At 38.9% G+C, this 24,608-nt stretch overlaps 2 protein-coding genes across 2 annotated transcripts; both read left to right on the forward strand.

Annotated features, from left to right (window-relative positions):
* The first annotated feature begins 679 nt into the window (after nt 1-679).
* mdlc (RING finger protein mdlc) lies at nt 680-9,228 on the forward strand. Its single transcript, XM_073081623.1, has 7 exons — nt 680-911; nt 1,609-1,754; nt 3,546-3,701; nt 4,986-5,113; nt 6,561-6,622; nt 7,091-7,256; nt 8,646-9,228. The coding sequence occupies exons 1-7, from the start codon at nt 818-820 to the stop codon at nt 8,806-8,808; spliced, it is 915 nt and encodes a 304-aa protein (XP_072937724.1). The 5' UTR covers nt 680-817; the 3' UTR covers nt 8,809-9,228.
* Nucleotides 9,229-15,711: 6,483 nt separating this feature from the next.
* Nucleotides 15,712-19,845, forward strand: LOC140748475 (uncharacterized). The gene is made up of 4 exons (XM_073081288.1): nt 15,712-15,855; nt 16,310-19,349; nt 19,464-19,794; nt 19,833-19,845. Exons 1-4 carry the CDS (start codon nt 15,712-15,714, stop codon nt 19,843-19,845), a joined length of 3,528 nt encoding a protein of 1,175 aa, XP_072937389.1.
* Nucleotides 19,846-24,608: the final 4,763 nt, after the last annotated feature.

The raw sequence follows: 24,608 nt of genomic DNA on the forward strand, positions 1-24,608 counted from the left end.
AAAAGACATTATCGATCTATCCGAGAAAAGGTTTAAATCTACTATAAAATTAACTTTATGTAAAAAAGCTTATTATAATGTAAATCAGTACCTACTTAAATGATAAAACCGCATGGTATGACAACTCCAGCTCCAACATCAATAATTAATTATATGTACCACTATGTAAAATTGTATATAATTTACTCTTTAAAAGATGCAAATATGCACACGTATGGAGTTTCTTGCGCCGCTTCTTCTCCATAGCGAAACACCTTCCGAAGCGGTGGTAGTTTGTTGACTTTCAAAAAGTATTCTATATGAATCAATTTTGAATAAATGAGATTTGAATTTGAATTTAAAAAGGTGATTTGATACAATGACATCTAAACATAAATCATAAATGAATGATTAAATTAATTCAAATCGGTTTTCAAAATATGGCGCTCTAATAGCTTAGGCGAGTTAGATTACCTTGTGTTGCAAGTAATAAAAACAATACACAATCTGTAAAAATAAATAATATCCTACATAATTGTAATAATAAATTATCCCATAACGTAAATAATAAAATGTTTAATTATACTTAAATTTTAATACTTATTTATAGTTAACTCATTTGTAGTGAATATCCTTATTTATAACCTCAAAATTTGCGGTTAATGACAGAGTGACTTGACTTATCAAATTGACAAATTTATGACATTGACAATATTAAATCGTAAACAAAATATTTTTATCTCAATTTATTTATAAAAGCCATGAATTTTAAGTAAAAATACTTTAATAGTAACTCTATTTTGTACTATAGCAAATATTTTAAAATAAGAATAGCAAAATGTCTGACGCGGAAGTTGAGGTACCGGGAACATTCAAAAAGAGAACAATAAAACGTCGTGGCGGGAGAAAGCGCAAATCTTCGAGTTCTGAAGGTTAGAACTTATTGTTTTATTATTTATGATAGAAAATAGAAATAAAAGTTAATGGACATGGAAGAGGATATTACCAAACATTGTTAGTTAGTCTATTTTTAGGTTATATCAAGGTTTGAAGGTGGTAGAACCCTCCGTGGTTGGACTCCAGAGACACCGTCTCATCTATTTCTGCCTTATAACAGCAGTGTTCTTCTGATGTATGTTGGTTTGAAGAGTGTGGTAAGCGACATAAACCTACATGAGACATTCCAACTTATTCTTCAGGCGTAACAACGTTGTGGTTGACCTTAGGTAACTAATCCTATCTGGGGTTAATTACAGATGCCCATGGTGACAGTGGGAACGTTTTACGATATTTTCCTTTGCTATTAGTAAGCAATAATAAATTTCTATTACAAACTTTCAAATGTCAAATAAAATAGGAGGCTTACCGTGGTCTCTCAGATTGAGAGGCCACATTTCACAACTAAGCAATCATTATTATTGTTATATCAACACAATCTATATGGCAGAGTCACCATACTGGTCTGAGACACACTGGGTTCTAAGCATAGATAATACTAATCTATGGTTCTAAGGTATATTATATTCATGAAACAATATATTTATTTTATTTTAGTTGAAAAACTATTATACACTACACCATGTAAGTTTTCATATTGCAAGGAAATAAAAAAAAACATGTAATTTTCAGATCAAAGCAGCTCCAACTCTGATGAGCCCACAGTAGTTTTACCGACAAAGCGGCCACAGAAAGCTAACCCTAATATACAGACCACTGCTGGACCCAAACGGCAGAAGTCTGAATGGAATAATGATGGTAGCAGCGATGATGAGAAAGTGAGTATTTGGAAGAATTATCAATAGCTAGCTTATTATTATCTGCAAAGATCAAAATTTTAACAATTTAATATGCAAAAATTGTGTAATATTGAACTTTGGTCAGCAAATTATTGGATAGATTGCATATTAATAACAGGTTTTAGGCTATTGATTGATACATATTTTATCACAGGATGCGGGAACTTTTTTTTTCCAAAATAGCAATTTTATAGGTACACCAAAAAAGATTTAACAATTCATGCAGTTATAAGCTTTGTACCAGGAGTGCCATGGAGCCCTGTAACTGTTACCATAACTACCAAATATTATCAATCAGTTCCAAAAGTCACTCTAAGCGGAACCCCACTTAGATCAGTATCCAAGTTTAAATATCTGGGACATTGGGTCACCTCAGACCAAAAAGACGACTTGGATGTAGAAAGGGAGCGTAGGGCGCTGGCAGTTAGAAGTAATATGTTGATTCGCAGGTTCGCAAAGTGTACTAAAGATGTAAAGTTAACATTGTTCAGGGCATACTGCCAGTCATTTTACACTTGCAGCTTGTGGATCAGATATACTAAAAAGACTTACAGCGTCCTGCGTGTCCAATATAATAACGCGTTCAGGGCGTTGATGGGGCTGCCGTGCCACTGTAGTGCCTCAGGGATGTTCGCGGAGACTAGTGTGGATGACTTTTACACAATAATGCGCAAACGAGTGGCATCCCTGTGGAGACGGGTGCGTGACAGCCCCAACAGACTCCTACAGACTGTGGCGGAGAGGTGTGACAGCCCCATATTGGGCCATTGGACCAATTTACACGTGAGGCCGTTACAACTTGCCGCCAAGTAGTAATATTGTTGAATGGGATTATTTGTGTGTGTTTTCTGTAAAATGTGTATTACTAACATTAGTCTTTTAAGTACAAATTGTTACTAACCAAAATATGGATTTACGTCCGAAATAAATTATTATTATTATTATTATAACTAACAAAATAAAATAATATCAGAAACTGTAACGAAAATAAAAATAGTTTTCATGGGACTACACTGCTCAGTTACTTTATTATATTCCTTACAACTGTTACTTGCACCCTACCTCTTATTCTATTTCTTGTTACTTTAACTCCACACCCTGTAGGTTGCCTGGAAGAGATCGCTGATTAGCGATAAGGTCGCCTATTGTATTTTTAAAATTATAATTTTCCTTGTGTATATTTCTTTTATGGGTACAATAAAGCATATTATTATTATTATTATGTTTATGTATACTTTTTAAGTCTCGACTCAGATGTAGGCGAATCGGTATTAACAATGATGTTCACGGGCTTACACTTATTATTATTATTACTTTACAAATAGAATTAAATGGTTACCTATTTGTAATTTGTTCACTTTTACAATAACCTTACATTTAAAAATTTGATCCATGTCCAAAACTATCTAAATAATGAATTATCCAAAATGTTATACCTATAATATCTTTGTACAACTTTGCAATAATTATTGTCGCCAAACCATTACTGTGCCACTGCTCGGCACAGGTCTCCTCACAGAATGAGAAGGATTAGGCCATAGTCCACTGTGCTGGCTAAGTGCGTAGTAAACTTCATATACCTTTGAAAACTGTTCTTATAATGATTTCTCATGTATGCATATCATAAGTGATAATTAATTTCTACACTTGACTATCAAAGCTCAAAGGTTTGTGTCTGGGAACCCCCTCAATCAAAACGCTATATTTCAACCACTCAACTATCACTGTTCTTAAATACATTATACCACTTGTTTTAATTTCATTTTTCAGGTGCAAGAATCCAGAACAACGTTATCAGTGCAACAACAAAGAGAGAACGCAACAGCTACGTACGAACTGGACACTGAACGGGATAGGGATGCTCAGGCCATCTTCGAAAAGGCCCAGAAGATTAATGAGGAGCTCCAAGGGCAGGCTGATGATAAGGTAGCTGTTATAAACATATAATGACAAAATTAAACTACTTAAAATGATTTTTGAAATGAAAACTTCTTTAGCGGCATTGTACATTTTTTGTGATAGTAAAAATTTTTAAACATGTCAGGACACGTGGACTGACCGAAAATTCGTTGGACGGAAAAGCAAACTGCAAAAGTCAAGATGTCATACGGTGTCAGCATAGAAAAATATGTTGATGGGTGTCAGTTTCATTTTTCATTTATTATATTTTACTAGCTGACCCGGCAAACGGTGTTGCCATATAAATAAAAAAAATGTTAAGGGTGAACAACCCTTATCACTTAGGGGTATAAAAAATACATAGTAGCCGATTCTCAGACCTACTGAATATGCATAGAAAATTTGGCGAAAATCGGTAAAGCCGTTTCGGAGGAGTACGGTAACTAACATTGTGACACGAGAATTTTATATGTAAGATTATTCAGAGTACTCCCGGAGTGCAATCCGTTGATTTTTCTGTATGTAATATGTGAAGTGATGTGATATAGAAGTAGCAGACGAATGCAGTCCATCTGATGATGAGTGGCTACTGCCGCTCATAGACATTTGTGACCAACTTATATAAGATTAGATTTGTACCTGAAATCAATCAAAGCTGGGCCATTACTCTTGTGGACTAAGCTGGAATGCCTCGGAAAAGTAAGTCTCTCTTACTCCTACAATAGAAAAAATGTAGTATTATAAGGTAATTCAGTCTTGACCATACATTCAAATTTTGAATCTAAGATTTCAATGGGGTGTAGTCTGCGTAAGACTCTTAGTTATATAAGTTAGTGTAAGAGTATTATTAAGTTAGTTACAATAAAGACATCAAATCATTAAGACGCCTCTCAATATACAAGAGCCTGCGACATCACTACAGGGGAATGTAGTGTCTAATGGGTCTGGGTGCTGATATACCTTTGTGTGTGTGCATCATCATCACCCCACTACTGTCCCACTGCTGGGCACGGGTCTCCTCTCAGAAAGAGAAGGAATAGGCCATAGTCCACCACACTAGCCGACTGCATATTGGTAGACTTCACATACCTTTAAAATTTCATTTTTTATTAATCTCTCAGGTGCGCAGGTTTCCTCACGATGTTTTCTTAAACCGTTTTAATTAATGTCTTATATGTACGTGAAAAATCAGAGACATGTGCCTGGGATTTGAACTTTGGACCCCTCGATGAAGAAGCCGAGTTTCTTAACCACTAGGCTATCACCACTTTTTTTTTGTATAATACATATTATTATTGTTTATCGTTCTAGGTGTACCGAGGTCTCAACAACTATGCACAGTATTACAAGAAAAGGGACACAGCGGCCGGTAATGCTAGCTCTGGTCTTGTAAGGAAAGGACCTATTAGGGCTCCGGCTAATCTGAGGGCTACTGTCAGGTTAGTACATGAGACATTCCATAACTCATCATCATCATCAACCCATTACTGTCCCACTGCTGGGCACGGGTCTCTCAGAATGAGAAGGATTAGGCCATAGTCCACCGCGATGGACAAGTGTGTATTGGTTCCAAAACTGTTCATGACCAATATTCAAACCATCCTAACTTCCTTACTAATATTATAAATGCGAGAATGAGTCTGTTATTTATTTATTTATTTTTAATTAAGAGTGGGATTTTTTCGCTGGGCGAACACATCATCCCGTACAAAGAAACTACTAAGCAATTCATCTCATAACATTGTATAAAACGAATACATACTTTTAAAAGATTTTAAATTGCGCACATACGGAGTTTCTTTCGCCACTTCCTCTCCATAACGAACCACTATCCAAAGCGGTAGTATTTTGTTAAAAAAAATATTAATCAATTTTGAATAGACCAAATTTGAATATGATTTTAGATAAAATAATAATAAAAAATTGGAATAGAACCCAAATTATTTTTTTGCTAAACCTAAGTCAGCTAACCTAAATAGCACCCTAGCTTCCTCCGACATCGGGGAAGCAATGAAGAATGGAGAATGAGTCTGTTTGTTATACATTCATATATAGGGATAGATAAAAACAACTTGTCATAGACCTCTGACCGCGTTGTCGTGGGCAAAAGTTAGTCTGTTAATATCAATTATCACTTCATCATCAACCCATTACCGTTCCACTGCTGGGCACGGGTCTCCTCTCAGAATGAGAAGGATTAGGCCATAGTCCACCGCGCTGGACAAGTGCGTATTGGTAGACTTCACATACCTTTAAGATTTTTATCTCTCAGGTATGCAGGTATCCTCACGATGTTTTCCTTCACCGTTTAAGCAAGTGATAATTAATTTGTAATACGCACATAAATTTGAAAATCAGAGGTGCGCGCCTGGGATTTGAACCTCGGACCCCTCGATCGAGAGGCCGCGTTTCTTAACCAGTAGGCTATCACTGCTCTAATTGTCACTAAGTGTACTTAATTGTTTGATATCAAAGCTATTTGGCTTCAAATAATGCTTGTTCTATGTAGAATTGGTTACAGATGTCCATAAACGGCATAGACCACTTACCATCAGGTGGACTGTACGCTTGTTTGCTAAAAAAACCCATTTTCTTGTTATGTATCAATCAAAGAGATTGTTGGCGATGCAGGCTGCTGGCTAACAATAGACATAGGTTTTATACATTTTTACCTTTTTTATACTGTATTGTATATTTAAAAGAAAATATATGTCACTACTTCTGACTACTCAAGAAATAAAGGAACGTTGTTTTTCTCCGACTCCCTTATAATTTCGATTTTAGTTCGACAAGCCTTCACCTATAACATCGCTGCGAGACACCGGAGCCCTACAGAGATCTTATGTTCAACCAGAACGTTATATTACGTAACGTTTTCTGTTACAGATGGGACTATCAGCCGGATATTTGTAAAGATTATAAGGAGACTGGTTTTTGTGGGTTTGGAGGTATGTAGGCTTAGTGTTTTATATAGTCATTAGAGGACCCTTTGTGGCACCACCGTCACACTTATTTCTGCCTCATAACAGCAGTGTTAAGCGTTGCTGTGTTCTGGTTTGAAGTGCGGTAAGGTAATTCTTACCTGAGGCATTCCTAATCAGTCCTCAGGTATAGCAAAAAACATTTGCTATCAAGCTAAGGTAGGAATCTTATCTGGGGTTGATTACACATTTCCATGGGCGGAAGTAGCCATTTATAGTCCGCGCCAAACTGCAAGTCCGCTCTGAAGTTGTTGCGAGCAGGTGTAGTCATACAATTTGCTATGGCGACGCCATTCATTTCTATATTCAGAGCGGACTAGCAGTTTTACGTGGACTATACCTTATATTGTTTGAAGCTGTAAAATATAATGTAACAAAATTCCAACATTATTATTTATTGCCCTACCCTCATAATATTTCTCTTTCTACCCCCAGATTCGTGCAAGTTTCTCCACGACCGCTCAGACTATAAACACGGTTGGCAGCTGGAGCGGGAAGATGTTGTTGAAGGGGACTCCGACTATGAAGTGCACAGTGATGACGATCTACCCTTCAAATGTTTTATATGCAGGGGTAGTTTCGTAGAGCCAGTGGTTACTAAGTTAGTATCTTTATATATATATATATTTCTTATGTGCGTGTGTATGTCACTGAACTCCTCCTAAACGACTGGACGGATTTTGATGAAATTTGTTGTGTGTGTTCAAGGGGACTTGAGAATGGTTTAGATTCAGAATTTAGTCCGTGGGAAAAGGTATTTTTAATTTTTAATTCGTAAGTAGTTATAGAGTCGGAAACTATGCATTTGATCAAGTGATGATCTTTAGCAAAGTTGTTGTCCAAGAGCCCACGAGGGTTTGGGAGTTGGTAGGACCAATTTTCGACAGATGGCACCACTGTCATTCCAATGCAGGTGCAAATTTTCCGTTTTATGTATGTCATATTATTTCTTTAAAATGCGGGCGAAGCCGCGGGCACCACTAGTCTTATATAAAATTCTCGTGTCACAATGTTAGTTACCGTACTCCTCCGAAACGGCTGCCGATTTTCACCAAATTTTATATGCATATTCCGTAGGTCTGAGAATGGTTACTATTTTTCGTACCCCTAAGTGATAAGGGTTGTTCGACCTTGACATTTTTTTTATTTATATGACAACACAACATTTGCCGGGTCAGCTAGTTTATTATAAAATTAGATTTTTTTGATATGCTCTTTGATAAGTAAAGATACTTTGCCGCATTGAAATTGAATGAAGCCACTAAAAGGCTGATTTGTCAGTTATTTTTTTGAATTCTTGACAAATAAAAAACATTTTTAAAGAAAATTTACGAATAAATAAGTAATACTGCGTAATTTACATAATAAATAAATATTTCAAGTATTTTAGGGACATTTTAGCACGGAGACGTGGCGAAACTTTTTTACCCATATAAACAATCTACTAGAGAGAAAGAGATGTCATGTCAATTTGAAGGTGCAATCCTTTGTGGTTCGACTCCGGCGGCACCACAACCAAACCTATTTCTGTTATAACAGCAGTATTAAGCTCGGCTGTGTTCTGATTTTAACGTTGTGGGGGTGCCTCAGGGGTAGTTGCGCATCTGTGGCCGACCTCAGGTAAGAATATCTAATCCTATCTGGAGTTGATTACAGATGTCCATGGGCGGCAGTAGCCACCTACCATCAGGAGGACTGCATGCTCTTCTGCTACTCCTATATATAAAAAAGAAGCGTAATATGTTTTATGGTTTGACTGAGGAATAAGCTGGAACGTCTCAGAAAAGTATGTCTCCCTTACCACACCCTTCAAATCAGAACACAGCAGCGCTTAACACTGGTGTTATTAGGCTGAAATAGATGTGGCGGTGGTGCCGCCGGAGTCGAACCACAAAGGGTTCTACCACCTTTTTTGAAGTCGGTTAAAATCACTTAACAATGTTATTAAAAGAACACCTTTTCTTAATCATCTTTTATCTTTTCTTCCCAGGTGCAAGCACTACTTCTGCGAGAAATGTGCCTTGCAGAACTTCAAAAAGAGTTCCAGATGCTTCATTTGCAATACGCAAACTAGTGGCGTATTCAATCCTGCAGATGAGCTGCGTCAGAAGCTAAGGAATCGTGAAGAAGAAGAAGATGATGATGATGATTGATGGAGAATGATAATGAGCTTTGAATAATGATGATGAGTGATTGAGAATGATGTGTGAAAAATAATGATGAGTAATAAGTAATAGTGATGAGTGAGTAATAATGACGATGAGTTTAAAGTTGATGATGAGGGATTAAGAATGATAATAATGAAAAACAAATTATTAAGAAAAAATAATAATGATGAGAGAAGAGAAGTGAATAGAAAATTATGATAAGTAACGGGTAATGATTGTGACCGATAAATAATGATGATGAGTAAGAAATGATAAATAGGAGAAATGATGTGTTTACAGTTGATAAGGATTGATGAATAATGCATTAAGAAAAATATGGATGATTTGTTGATAATAAAAAAATATCATTATTAACAATTATATTGTGAATATGATGACAATATATTTGTCACTGTTATAAACTGTTTTGGTCTATTTATTTCTGCGCTCTTACAAATACATGCACATACCATCCATCATATTAAATTACCATTATTCAGATATGAATGATATATTTATTTATTTTACTACCTTTTACACGCAGCTTCGCTAACGATCAGATGGCGATATTCGATTTTTTTATAATATAAGAGTAGCAGACGAGCATACAGTCTGGATGGTAAGTGGCTACTGCCGCCCATGGACATCTGTAATCAAACCCAGATAGAATTAGAGATTCCTGAGGTCGGCCACAGATGCGCCGCTACTCCTGAGGATTAAGCTGGAGTGCCTCGGCAAAGTATGTCTCCCTTACCACACTATTAACACCTCTAAAGTTCTTCGGAAGCAAGCAGTCCACCTGATGGTAACTGTCGAATGAACATCAATAATCAACTCCAGATAGGATTAAAGTCCTGCCTGAAGTCGATCACGGCGTTGCTAACCCTGAAGAATAAGTTGGAATGCCTTATAAAAGTTATTCTCTTACCACACCCTTCAAACTAGAACACAGCAGCGTTACAATGTTGTTATAACACAAAAATAGAGAGTAGAATCCTGTAATTTGTCCCTGAAGGCACGAACGTCACTTATTTCTCTAATAACAGCAGTGTTAAGCGCTACTGTTCTGGTTTGAAGGGTGGGTGTGATACTTGTCTGAAAGGTTCCAATTTACTCCTCAAGGCTATCAACAGCCGACCTCTGGTACGGCTAAATCTATCTGGGGTTGATTACAAATGTCCATATAGCAGTAAGATACTGTTGGCTTTAATTCCATAACAAAGATTATGACGTCATCACCGTACTTTATTGACGTAATCGTGTTACTATTTTAATGTGTAACGAAATAGAAACCATAGAGCTATTCGATAATAGAAGTAACTGTATATAAGAAGTAATTTCTACCTAATAACAGCAGTGTTAGACGCTGCTGTGTTCCGGTATGAAGGGTGTGGTAAGGGAGACAGACCTTTCCGAGGCGTTCCAGCTTAGTCCTCAGGGGTAGCGGCGCATCTGCGGCCGACCTCAGGTAGGAATATCTAATCCTATCTGGGGTTGATTACAGATGTCCATGGGCGGCAGTATCCACTTACCATCAGGTGGACTGCATGCTCGTCTGCTACTCTTATATTATAAAAAAAAGAAGTAATTTGAAACAAGTTTAGTTTGAATTTAGTTTAACATGATTCAAAATTCGATTAATATCCTTGAGTTTTTCATACATGGCAAAAATAAACAAATAAATGGGAGTAAATCAGCGAAAAATAAACAATTTTGAAATGTTTATATACTTTCTTTATATTCTGTAGGATCTGGATATGCTTGGAAATAAAAGGTCGCTAGGAGCAAAAACCACTTAAGTACGTAATCCTTAACGAAAATTACTTAAAAAAAAAATCAAGTGTCTATCTATTACGGTTTAAGAGATAAAGCCCTGTGACTCAAGAACAGACAGCGGAGTGTTTCGTTTTATCCTTTGAGTACGGAATCCTAAAAATCATTGTATAAGATGGCATTATAGATATGTTTCAGTACATTTGAGTTATAGGGAAATAAAATTATTATTTTTCAAAACTAAAAATCAATCTAGTAACTTTGCCTGAAGTCTCCCTCGTTCATCGTCCCTCGAACATCGTTAATCCTGAGGATGTTGATAAGGACAATGGTACAAAATTATTAAAATCGTGTATTGTCATCGGTTTTTGATAATTTTTCAATATTTTGAATTAAACTGAATGTTTAAAGTTTTAAGTGGTTCAAAGATTCCGTTACTGTTACGTACATACATACATACAACCCAAGCTAATAAAAGCGTGTTAAAAAGGGGATCTGACTCCTCGGACCCCTCGATTGAGAGGCTAAGTATCAAACTATCAATTACTAGGCTATCACTGTATCATCCCTGTAGTCCCGGGACTAGAATAGGGCTATGGTACCCTCTGTCTGTCGTAAGAGGCGACTAAAAGGGGGCGTCTGGGGTTGCGGGCGGCAAGAGTGGGAGCTCGAACCGTCAAGTAACCGAGAAGGACGGCGGTGTGTGTGGCCGTATACCGTTGTAAGCACCAAGTATGTGGGAAGAGCGTAAACTGCTCCTCCCAGGGCAGAGCCCGGTAGAGGCATCCCGCTCGGAGAACTCCGGTTGTGTTCCATCGGAGATCCCGGAGTTCTCCACCAAGCGCTGAGAACCGCAACCGGGCGGGTTTTAGTGCGGAAAAAAATCCCACATAACCCGGCGTCGCTCCTACGGCGTCGGGTACTTCTATAATAAAAAAAATGTAATTCTACAAATAATAACAAAAACAAATCATAATTATAAATAACTACTAATTCTGCATGTTCTCAGAAATATACCTACAGTACCTAATTACTTACAATCGAAATAATTTTATAATTATTAGCAAGAAAATCGATTATATGGTAATTATTTTACCGCAGTTAATAGTCAAAGGTAAGATTACTTAGTTATACGCTCTGCTATGCGCGGGGAGTACCGAATCATCCATCATCATAATGGGTAATTTTCAATCATTTAAAATTGGTAAGAATTGCAATTTTTCAAATTTCAATTATGAATGCATTAGTTATCACTTTAAGATGTTAGGAGCTTTTCTTGTCACGCGGGTTTGTGTACATGCGTGTCTATGTTCGTTTCGTAATACTTTTCCTGTCATGTAAGCTACATACACGCGCATTAGTTATCACTTTAAGATGTTCGGACCTTTTCTTGTCAAACGGGTATGTGTACACGCGTGTCTTCATCCTATCGTTTCGTAAACACTTTTCCTGTCATATTAGCCACATACATGCGGGATGCAGACAGATAGAAACAGTTTAATTCACGTGTAAGACACTCATATGTAGAGACACCGTGATAAAGAGACAATTAGGATGTTTCCTGTCGCACGTTTAAACATGCATGCGTGCCACTTGCATCCTATAGCGTCATACACTCGCGATAAGACTGCAGGGAATTGTTCATGTGTTAGTGCAGTGTGCATGTGGATGTGAACACTGTGCGCATTGAAGGTGGTAGAACCCTTTGTGGTTCGACTCCGGCGGCACCACCGCCACACCTATTTCTGCCTAATAACAGCAGTGTTAGGCGCTGCTGTGTTCCGGTTTGAAGGGTGTGGTAAGAGAGACATACTTTTCCGAGGCGTTCCAGCTTAGCCCTCAGGGGTGGCGGTGCATCCGTGGCCGACTTCAGGTAGGATTATCTAATCCTATCTGGGGTTGATTACGGATGTAAATGGGTGGCAGTAGCGTACCATCAGGTGGACTGCATGCTCGTTTGCTACTCCTATATTATAAAAAAAGAACACGTGTGACAAGATAATATCCCCTAGAGTAGTTAAGCAGTGCGCGTAATTCCGCGGCTTGTGTAGATCTTATTACTAAGTTAGCAACGTGGGGCGGTTGGTAGTAGGACGACCACTTGTCAAGGGCTCTTCCGTTGTTTGTTATCGATTGTGGTTGCTTTTGGGTAGCACAAACACCTTTTTTCCTTTTTTTTTTGTTTTCGAGGGGGAAACCTTCAAAAGGTACCCGACGACGTGGGAGCGACGCCGGGTTATGTGGGATTTTTACCGCACTAAAACCCCCCCGGTGGCCGTCCTCAGTGCTTGTTGGAGAACTCCGGGATGTCCAACGGAACACAACCGGAATCCTCCAAGCGCGATGCCCGGATCGGGCTCTGCCCTGGGGGAGCGTTCGCTCCGCCCACAACATCTGGTGATTACGACGGTATGCGACTACACATACCGCCGTCCTTCTCGGGGTAGCATACTGGACGGTTCGAGCTCCCACTCTTGCCGCCCGCAACCCCGGTAGCCCACTTTTAGTCGCCTCTTACGACAGACTGGGGATACCGTAGCCCTATTCTAGTCCCGGAACTACAGGGACAAAGCACCATTTTTCCAAACACACAGATATATGCTCGCGTGAATTAATCTGCCTTTGTGACCCCTGGTGGCATGAAAACCCATGACATGAAAAGCGATTCGGTATCTTTCTCCATTCGAAGGTAATGGTACCTATACTTCAGGGTTTAGCCCAGTTGCCAACAAAAATGGACAGCAATGGACATAACCTTCAAACCAGAACATCTTGTATGTAAAATCTCGTGTCACAATGCTAGTTGCCGTACTCCTCCGAAACGGCTTTACCGATTTTCAAGGGTTGTTCACCATTAACATTTTTTTATTTATATGGCAACACAACTTATATGGCACACAACGTTTGCCGGGTCAGCTACTAGGCTTATAATATAATCTTCATTGTTCACAAACAGGTTGATAAATATCAGAATTTTACATGACTTTGTTTCTTTAACTATTTAAAAAATATTTATACTTGTAATTTTATTATATATATATATATATATATATGTATATATATAATATAATAACAGCAGTGTTAAGCGCTGCTGTGTTCCGTTTTGAAGGGTGTGGTAAGGGAGACATACTTTTCCGAAGTTCCGTTCGGGCGACGCGAACGGAACTTCGACAGAGAGAGAGAGATATGAGTTAGCAAAGATGGAAAGAAAGAGTTACGTTTCATATATTGATTTTTTTTTTGTAGTATAGGAGTAGCAGACGAGCATGCAGTCCACCTGATGGTAAGTGGCTACTGACGCCCATGGACACCTGTAATCAACCCCAGATAGGATTAGATATTCCTACCTGAGGTCGGCCACAGATGCGCCGCTACCCCTGAGGACTAAGATGGTACGCCTCGGAAAAGTCTGTCTCCCTTACCACACCCTTCAAAACCAGTGGCGTAGCTAGGTAACCAAGGGCCCTGGGGCAAATAAAAAAATGGGGCCCCACTGCTATGGAAACTGATTAGGTTTTATCAAACAAAAACATGAAATATACAAATACTTTATAAATGCTAAGCTATTTAAGCCCTTTTTTGTGCAGTGCAGGGCAGGTAATAAAAATATTAAACAGTAACAACATAAATTACAATTAATACTCGATGTAGGTTTGGCTAATAAAACGAAATAGGATCGTCAAGGATTTATCATATAAAGGTCGGGCCTAACCGACTAAATAACTATTTTATTTACAATGATCCTAGCTTTAGTTTCCGCAAAAGTATAACGTTTCCACATAAATCAAAAATGTTTCACTGTAGGGACATTTGTTCTTAAAATAGGTAGATCAAAGCGTCATAGGACCACGATTGGATACGATCCTATGACGCTAATGTGTCCGTTATATTTTCGCAAGTTACAAACATATATGTCATAACATCGAAGAATTAGTTGATTAACCAACAAATTCTTCCATGTTATGACATATGTATTTATGTATAATCCTTAAGGATTAGTATGCAAATGTATGAAAAAATAAGTATGCAAATGTATAAATTAAGGGTCCATGTGTCGGCGCACCCCGATTTGATACGATTGCGCATTAACATGCCGATCAATACATTTATTGATTTATAAATATACTCGTATAATATACTCGATACTAACAAATAAACTTTATAAATATACTCGATACTAACAAATAAACACAAAAAAACATATGTCTGCAAACTATTCACATTTGTGCATAGGTGGTCTGCACCGTATCCCTTAGCCGGTTCTTACGGCACCCACGGGAAGAGAGGGGGAGGCCCTATTTTACAACGCCGGGGCCCCACGACGGAATACTTCCGTTAGGTCGCATTCTAGCACTCCATATTTGCTCATTATTTCCTTGCATGATTGGTGAACAGTCCATGCTTGAGTTAGTTGAGGTAAAACTAAGTACTAGTACAGAAAGAATTTAGGGGAATTCCCTAGGCATAACTTTTAAATTACTTTCAACTGAGTTGTCATGTTTAAAGTGGGGTTGCAACATTTCATATTTATTTTGAAAATGGGAGAAATTTCCAAAAGTTCCGTTCGATCGAGATTTCTGGTAAGGGTTCGAGGGCCCCCTGAGTTTGAGGGCCCCGGGGCACTGCCCCGCCTAGCCCCTAGGTAGCTACGCCACTGTTCAAAACGGAACACAGCAGCGCCTAACACTGCTATGATGCTATAATTATAATTAAATATATATATAAATATTCATTATGTATAGGTGAAACTTTCAAATGGGCTTTCAGGGACAAATCAAAATCTATATGGATTAGCGAAATAGTTTAAAGGAGTTACGAGGCCGATTTTGATATAAACTAAAACTGCATCATTACCTACTTTTTAAAATGCCTCTATCCCTAGCCGAGAGACTAACGAGTTAATTTTGAAAAAGCACCTCATATTTTTCCACTATCGGATAGTGTTGCTTAAGGGTCAAATTCTCTAAAGTAACAACCTCATTTTTAAGAAAATACATATTTATACATAAATACATATAGATAAATCTAAATAAGTTTTACTTCAGTCGTGTGGTCTAAAAACACTTGCATTTTTTTGTTAAAGAGCCTTATTTTTTCCCAGATATTCCAATACTGTTCCTCCTCTTCTATCTATCGATGGTGGCAGCCAATCCGTGTATCAATCGGACCCTCAACGCCCTACCTTACCCGGGAGAGTGCGACAAGTACATCATATGCTGGCATTACTTTCCCTTTGTCTTCCAATGCCCTTATGATTTGCTTTTTGACGTGCCTACTAATGTAAGTATTATTACAAATCTATTTTTTTATAATATAGGAGTAGCAGACGAGCATGCATCTGATGGTAAGTGGCTACTGCCGCCCATGGTCATCTGTAATCAACCCCAAATAGGATTAGATTCCTACCTGAGGTCAGCCAGAGATGTGCCGCTACTCCTGAGGACTAAGCTGGAACATAAAAAGTATGTCGCCCTTAGCCATACCCTTCAAACCAGAACACAGCAGCGCGTAACGCTGATGTAATGAGGCAGAAATACCACCACCAAATCGCAAGAACTGCTTCACTAAGTTAATATGTATGGCAATATTTCCCTTACATTCTTCAAACCAGAACACAGCAGCGCTACACTGCTGTCATTAGGCAGAAATAGATGTAGCCGTGGTGCCTCTAGTCTTAGAATCTGGTAGAACCTAAAGGTTCAACCTTGAAATAATCACAACCAATCTCTTGCAGAACTGCCAACCGCCTGGGCTAGCCAACTGCTCATACACACCATCCACAAAGACCCCACCTACCACCGAAACCCCAGGATCTGAACCTCCAAGCACAGTCACTCCTTTAACAACACCACTACCTCATTGGACGCTCCGACCATTCACAACACCGAGATCACCTTCAACACCAACTACAACACTTCCATCGGTAACTGAAGCACCAGCAACAGAAAATGTGACAACAGAAGAATCACCAACAACAGAATGGCCTACCAGTGAAACAACAACAGCTGAACCAAGTGGCTCTGAATCTCCAGTTACTATTCCACCAATGACGTCAACTACTACGGAAACACTATCCACTACCAGTGAATTTACGAGAACAGAAGCACTATCTACTACTAGTGAAGTAACTACAACAGAAGAACCATCAACTACCAGTGAGTTGACTACAACAGGAGGAACATCAACTACCAGTGAAGAAACTACAACAGAAATACCATCCACTAGTAGTGAAGTAACTACAACAGAAGAGACGTCCAATACTACTGAACTTTCTACTACAGAAGGGGCATCAACTACCAGTGAAATGACAACAACAGAAGCACCATCTTCTACTAGTGAACCAACTACTTCAGAAGGACCATCTACTACTACTGAACTAACCACTACAGAAGGTGCATCCACTACGAGTGAACTGACTACAACAGAAGTACCATATACTAGTGAACCAATTACTACAGAAGGATTATTCACTACTACTGAACTGACTACTACAGAAGGGGCATCTACTACTAGTGAACTGTCTACTACAGAAGAGGCATCTACTACTACTGAAATGTCTACTACAGAAGGGGCATCTACTACTACTGAACTGTCCACCACAGAAGCACCATCCACTACTAGTGAACTGATTACAACAGAAGCACCATCTACTAGTGAACCAACTACTTCAGATGGGACATCAACTACTACTGAACTAACCACTACAGAAGGAACATCTACTACCAGTGAAATAACTACAACAGAGGAATCGCCAACTACAACAGAACCTACAAGTACCACTGAGGCTCCACAGACTCCTATCACAATAGAACCATCCCCACCACCAGCTCACTGGACCCTCCCACCACTCACAGTACCGACATCATCTCGACCTACAACACATACTCCCGAATCTACTACCAAACATTACTTACCTCCATCAGCTGAAAGAACTACATTGCCTTCAGTCCCTACAAGGAAAGGATTCTCTACTACAAGTAAACCATCTACTGTAACTTTGCCAACGGATACGTCAGAGTCATCCCCTCCATCAGGCCACTGGACCCTCCCACCATTCAGAACATCAACATCAACATCGGCTACACCAGAAGAACCATCTCCTACCAGTGAAGTAACTACGACAGAAGGATTCTCTACTACAAGTGAACTATCTACTGTAACTTTGCCGACGGTTACATCGGAGTCATCCCCTCCACAAGGACACCGGACCCTCCCACCATTTACAACATCAACATCGTCTACAACAGAAGAACCATCCCCTACCGGTCAACTGACAACAACAGAAGCACCATCTACTACCAGTGAAGTAACTACAATAGAACAACCATCTCCTACCACTGAAGTGACTACAACAGAAGAACCATCTACTACCTCTGAAGTAACTACAACAGAACAATCATCTCCTACCACTGAAGTGACTACAACAGGAGAACCATCGACTGCCTCTGAAGTAACTACAACAGAACAACCATCTCCTACCACTGAAGTGACTACAACAGAAGAACCATCTACTACCACTGAAGTGACTACAACAGAAGAACCATCTACTACCAGTGAAGTGACTACAACAGAAGAACCATCTACCACCTCTGAAGTAACTACAACGGAACAACAATCTACTACCAGTGAAATGACAACAACGGGACAACCATCCACTACAACTGAAGTAACTACAACAGAAGAACCATCAACTACCACTACTTCTTTGCCACCTATTACGTCAAAACCATCCATTGCTCCCACACGCTGGACCCTCCCACCATTCACAACATCAACATCGTCTACACCAGAAGAACCATCCACTACCAGTGAAATGACAACAACAGAACAACCATTTACTACAACAGAAGAACCATCCACTACCAGTCAACTGACAACAACAGAAGGACCATCCACTGCCACTGAAATTTCGACAACAGAAGCACCATCCACTACCAGTGAACTGACAACAACAGAAGTATCATCCACGACAACTACTTCTTTGCCACCTATTACGTTAGAACCATACATTGCTCCTACACGCTGGAAGCTCCCACCAGTCACATCACCAACTTCAACATCGCCTACACCAGAAGAACCATCTACTACCAGTGAGCTGACAACAACAGAAGAACCAACCACTACTAATGAAGTAACTACAACAGAAAGATCTTCCACTACCAGTGAAGTAACTCCAACAGAACAACCATCTTCTACCACTGAATTAACGACAACAGAAGAACCATCTACTACCAGTGAGCTGACAACAACAGAACAACCATCCACTACCAGTGAACTAACTACAACAGAAGGACCTACTACTACGAGTGAAGTAACAACAACAGAACAACAATCCACTACCACTGAAGTAACTACAACAGAAGAACCATCCACTACCACTACTTCTTTGCCACCTATTACGTCAGTACCATCCATTGCTCCTACACGCTGGACGCTCCCACCATTTACAACATCAACATCAACAACGCCTACAACAGAAGAACCATCTACTACCAGTGAAGTAACAACAACAGAACAACCATCTACTACAACAGAAGAACCATCCACTACCAGTGAAATGACAACAACAGAAGGACCATCCACTACCACTGAAGTAACGACAACAGAACAACCATCTACTATAACAGAAGGACCATCCACTACCACTGAAGTAACGACAACAGAAGCACCATCCACTACAAGTGAAGTAACTACAACAGAACAACCATCTACTATAACAGAAGAACCATCCACTACCAGTGAAATGACAACAACAGAACAACCATCCACTACAAGTGAAGTTACAACAACAGAAGAACCATCCACTACAAGTGAAGTTACAACAACAGAAGAACCATCCACTACAAGTGAAGTAACTACAACAGAACAACTATCCACTATAAGTGAAGTCACTACAACAGAAGGACCATCCACTACGAGTGAAGTAAGTACAACAGAAGAACCATCTACTACGAATGAAATGACAACAACAGAACAACCATCCACTACGAGTGAAGTAACTACAACAGAACAACCATCTACTACCAGTGAATTAACTACAACAGAAGCACCATCTACTACAACTGAAGTAACTACAACAGAAGAACCAACAGTTACAACAGTATCTACGACGGAATCAACAACTGAACTTTCAACCGTTACTCCCATAACATCAACTGTTACTGAAACAATGCCTACAACCGTAACACAACCAATTATAACTGAAACTACCACAACCGAGTTTACAACAGAGACAAGAACAATCGTTATTGAGCCAGTAAAGGCTACTGAGACGATACCATCAATTTTAACTACAGAACAGACAACAGTTACAGAAACGCTTGCTCCAACTATAACAACTGAGTTTACAACAGAGACAAGTACAACCGTTACTGCAACAACGGCTATTGAAACCACACCGTTAACTTCAACAACGGAAAGCTCTACAACAATGAATGTTACGTCACCACCACATTATACCTTACCACCGTTAAGAATGAAAACTCTACCACCGTTCACGACTACAACTGCAACGCCTGTAACAGTTGCGTATGAACCATCTACACTACCACCGTGTTTGGAGAAGCCTATATTTGTACCAGATCCATTAGATTGTAAATACTTCTTCTACTGTGAAAATGGTTATTGGTACCACTATTCATGTCATTATGGTCAAGACTTCAGTCCGACTAAACTGGTAAGTAACAGCTTATTTAGTTTTTATAATATAGGGGCAGCAGACGAGCAGTCCACCCGATGACAAGTGGCCACTGCGCATGGACATCCGTAATCAACCCCAGATAGGATTAGATATTCCTACCTAAAGTCGGCCAGATGCGCCGCTACCCCTGTAACTAAGCTGGAACGCCTCGGATAAGTATGTCTCCCTTTGCACACCCTTCAAACCAGAACACAGTACCCTTTGAAGGTTCCCCCTCGATAACAAAAAAAAGATAAGATTAGGTTAGCATCGGTCGGCCACAGATGCGCCGCTACCGCTGAGGACTAAGCTGGAACGCCTTGGAAAAGTTTGTTCTGAACCAGTCCAAAATTGATTATAGATATCCAGTAGTTAGGGAGCGTTCAAGTATTACGTAACGAAATAATTTCTTGTAAAACGTTACGATGCGTTACAGGGGCGGGAGGGGGTCTTTCTTAATACACGTTACGTAACATTTTTTAATAAAAAAATAGAGATTTAAAACTCCTAAATTGGCAACCCTTTTCATTTACGTTTTACGGGGAATCCCTTGAATGAGTGGGTTCAGCCGAACTAAGTCCTGAGTATTCTGAGTTAGACTAAGTATAGTACAGTATAGTAGTATACATGCTTTGACTATACTTAAACTAACTTAGAATACTCAGGATACCTAGTTCGGCTGAACACGCCCAAGGATAAAAACTATAACATAACTTTTTAGCGAGTTTAGGGTAAAAATTGACACTTGAGTGTTACGTAACGTTTAGAGGGGGAGGGGGGGGGGTATAGAAAAACGTTACGGTGCGTTACAAGGGGGGGAGGGGGGGTCAAAAATCTTCAAAAATTGCGTTACGTAATACTTGAACGGCCCCTTACTAGGTGGACCGCTTTTACGTTTGCTTCTTCTTTCTTCAATAAATAAAAACTCTTTGAAAAATACCTCAGACAAAAAATAAGGAACTTCGTTTTTTTCCCTAATTTCGAAAACTTAAGTTACAACATATGATAAAATAATTAAAACTAATTTTCTTGTTTCAGAAATGCATGAGGCCCTGGCAAGCGCAATGCAGAGCTAAGAATTTTGATTTATAAAAATCATATAAGACCAATTGAAAAAGATTTTAATAAAAAATAAGCAACGGAACTAAAACATTAGTATTCAAACCGCCATCTGTATGTCAAACTGACGTTTAATTCAAAATGGCGGTACACAGATCACCTATAAATGTTGTGGTCTAAATAATTATAGTTTAAAAACTAAAAGCCACGCTAGAATCGCACATGGAAACCGTTAATCCTGATTCCTGACGAACCTGATGAAGAGATCGGGATAAAATTAAAATCGTGTGTTAAAACATTAAAAGTGTTACAAAGTGAAGATTAGTGTTACAATTATGCTTCGGTGTTTATTTGAACCAAAAGTCAAACTGCTTCGTATGACAAAATAAAAAAAAAATTGTAAAATAATGTTATTATAGTCGTCACAATTTAAAAGGCCCATTTTGACACATGCCATCCTAATGTCATTAATGTTTTAAACTAACTTTTTAGTAGACAGTTTACGACCACGTGACAGCTAAAGCTTGCGGCTATAAAACATTCGGAAGAAACCATAATCGATTAACTTTCAAATAATCGAAACTTAGAACTACCAATAATTAATTATTTATGCCTTTTTCATCATAACAACAATAAAATAATCATGATTTTGTTTCTTAGTGATTGATAAAACGCAAAAAATGCAGTTTACGATAGCACGAGCGATGCTTTATTTAATCTTCTAAAATGATTATTTTTTTAAATTACAATAGAATTTATTTTCTTTTTTCCTTTTATCAAATCTTTAGATGATTTAGAAAAAAACATTAAATAAATATTCTGTTTACAAAATATTAGGTAATCTGTACAATACGATGTGGGATTGTAATTGATTTGTCGTAAAAATCTATTTTCTTTGGTTATCGATTTGTATATCACATGCTTAGTGCCTAGCGATGGCATGTGTCATAATGTGCCTATTAAATTGTGACGACTATACGTATCTATCAAGATGCCAAACTAGTTTTAAGTTATATATTTTGACTATGTTTTCTTTTGACAATGTTTTAGTATACATATTGTAAGGCGAGCTACTCACATACCTGCTATAGGGGCAATCTAGGGTGATGGGGTGAGATGGGGTGATCGCTATAAGCCCCTTAAATTGCTATTGTGCTGGAAGTTTGTGGTATTACCGCTAGTGTGACGTCACAAAGCAAAACAGTATAGTTAACAGTGTACAACCCTGCAAGGATTTGAAATTTATAAGTAACATACGTGCAGTCCATGTTCATGCAGAAATTACCCTAATCACGCTACACAGTGCAACGTGCTTACCTACACACATTATAATTAAGATGGCAATTAAGTGTCATTTTACAACCTAGAGTCATATCCCCAATTTTATACCCTAGATTGCCCCAATGGCAGGTGTGTGAGTAGCCCGCTTTACACGCTAGATTGCCCCAGTGGCAGGTGTGTGAGTAGCCCGCTTTATACCCTAGATAGCCCCAGCGATAGGTGTGTGAGTAACCTGCTCTATACCCTAGATTGCCCCAGCGGCAGGTGTGTGAGTAACTCACTTTACACCCTAGATTGCCCCAGCGGCAGGTATGTGAGTAGCCCGCTTTACACCCTAGATTACCCCTACGGTAAGTGTGTGAGTAGTCCGCTTAAGTAAAGTATAGTCCGCGCCAAACTGCTAGTCCGCTCTAAAGTTGTTGCGAGCAGGTGTAGTCATACAATTTGCTACGGCGACACGATTCATTTATATATTCAGAGCGGACGAGCAGTTTTACACGGACTATACCTACTTTATCCTGTTCGCTGCACACGCGACAATATGCTTACCTACATCAATTACAATTAAGATGGCAATTAAGTGTAATTTTACAACATAGGGTCATTTCCCCATTTTACACCCTAGATTGCCCCAGCGGCATTCTATATATCTATGTAGCGCAGCAAAAGCGGATTCAATGGTCATGATGACAAATTCTGAAATCCCCTTCTATAATGTAGGTAAATGTCTACTAATTACAAAAATCGTATTATTTCGGCAATAAATTCAGTATTAACGAAAATATTTTAATTTTTTAACCAAATTTTGAATTAAGCGCGAATACGCTCACGTGTGTCATGGCGTCCGCGACTGACGTCACGCCATAGAAAAGTTCAAGCAATATGGTGACACGCCAACAAAATGACGTCATTTCGCCCCGATTAGCGTTTAAGACAAGATGGCCGACTGCATTATTTTACACTTTTATTTTATTGAAAATATAATAAATCTTACAGTTTTTATTAAAACTAGGTCTATTCCGAGAATTCTTTCAACATATTGATTTAAATTAAATCATTTATTCTTCGATCTTTTAATACTGTCATCATGCCCATTTTCGAGTCTTTTAATATGTATCCGTTGTGTTTTTGTCTTTTGAAATACGGATCGACTACAATGAAAAAATAATCGCTGCTATCAAGCCGTGTTTTTGTACAAAGACTTTTGTATATTGTGTAAATAAAATTTCTAAAATTTATTTAGTTTTATTACCCTTATTTTGCATATTCAGTTGGTAACCGATTTCTTGGTAAATGCTATTTATTTAACTGTGAATCATATAACTGCAATATTTTATTGTTATGACAGAAATGCTATTTATAGCAATAAGTAATAAAAAAATAGCGGCTGTTTTATATTGTATTCTCTAATATAAGATATTATAAGAGATTTTAAAATAAATCGTTACAAATTCAAACGCCCGAATAGAGCGTTTTATTTTTAGCGAATCAAAAGGAGTCTACACGTTTGTCGATGTTTGGTGTTTGCGACAAATACGAAGGGTGTGGATACAGCATAATAATCTGACTATATATAGTCCGCGACAATCTGCCAGTCCGCTCTGAATATAGAAAAGAGTCGCGTCGAATAGCAAATTGTAGATATTAGCGGGACGAAGATAGCGCGGGCCCTGGCACCTGTCTGCTGCTCGCTCTCGCCCCCGGATACATATCTGTGTTGTATGCCCTTATTGTGTTTGTCCACCGCCATCGTCACCGAGCCGATACCGATAATCATGACGGCGCCGAAGAAGCGTACATACATTTACTATAGCCGCGTGTCCACCGCAAGTCCGACACCCGAGCACCGTCATCCCGGCCACCGATATTTCGTGTAGACCGCGGTGGACAAATTACCGCCGTCATGACATATTAAAATCGGCCCGAAATAAATCTCGTTCTCGGTATCGGCTCGGTGACGGTGCGGTGGACAAACGACCTTACGTTGCTATGGAATATATGCTTGTAGTTATGC

This window comes from Epargyreus clarus, unplaced genomic scaffold (assembly GCF_041222505.1).
Source record: "Epargyreus clarus isolate Ecla_fem2 unplaced genomic scaffold, WU_Ecla_fem_2.2 ptg000016l, whole genome shotgun sequence".
Classification (NCBI taxonomy): domain Eukaryota; kingdom Metazoa; phylum Arthropoda; class Insecta; order Lepidoptera; family Hesperiidae; genus Epargyreus; species Epargyreus clarus.

What these genes read in the sequence shown, in the direction of transcription:
- LOC140748475 (XM_073081288.1), top strand. Translation starts at nt 15,712, where the DNA reads ATGGTGGCAGCCAATCCGTGTATCAATCGGACCCTCAACGCCCTACCT. An exon ending in TTTTTGACGTGCCTACTAAT is followed by an intron (nt 15,856 to 16,309) that starts GTAAGTATTATT and finishes AATCTCTTGCAG; the next exon opens with AACTGCCAACCGCCTGGGCT. An exon ending in AGAACAACCATCCACTACAA is followed by an intron (nt 19,350 to 19,463) that starts GTGAAGTTACAA and finishes CTATAAGTGAAG; the next exon opens with TCACTACAACAGAAGGACCA.
- mdlc (XM_073081623.1), top strand. Translation starts at nt 818, where the DNA reads ATGTCTGACGCGGAAGTTGAGGTACCGGGAACATTCAAAAAGAGAACA. An exon ending in AAGGGCAGGCTGATGATAAG is followed by an intron (nt 3,702 to 4,985) that starts GTAGCTGTTATA and finishes TTATCGTTCTAG; the next exon opens with GTGTACCGAGGTCTCAACAA. An exon ending in GTAGAGCCAGTGGTTACTAA is followed by an intron (nt 7,257 to 8,645) that starts GTTAGTATCTTT and finishes TTTTCTTCCCAG; the next exon opens with GTGCAAGCACTACTTCTGCG.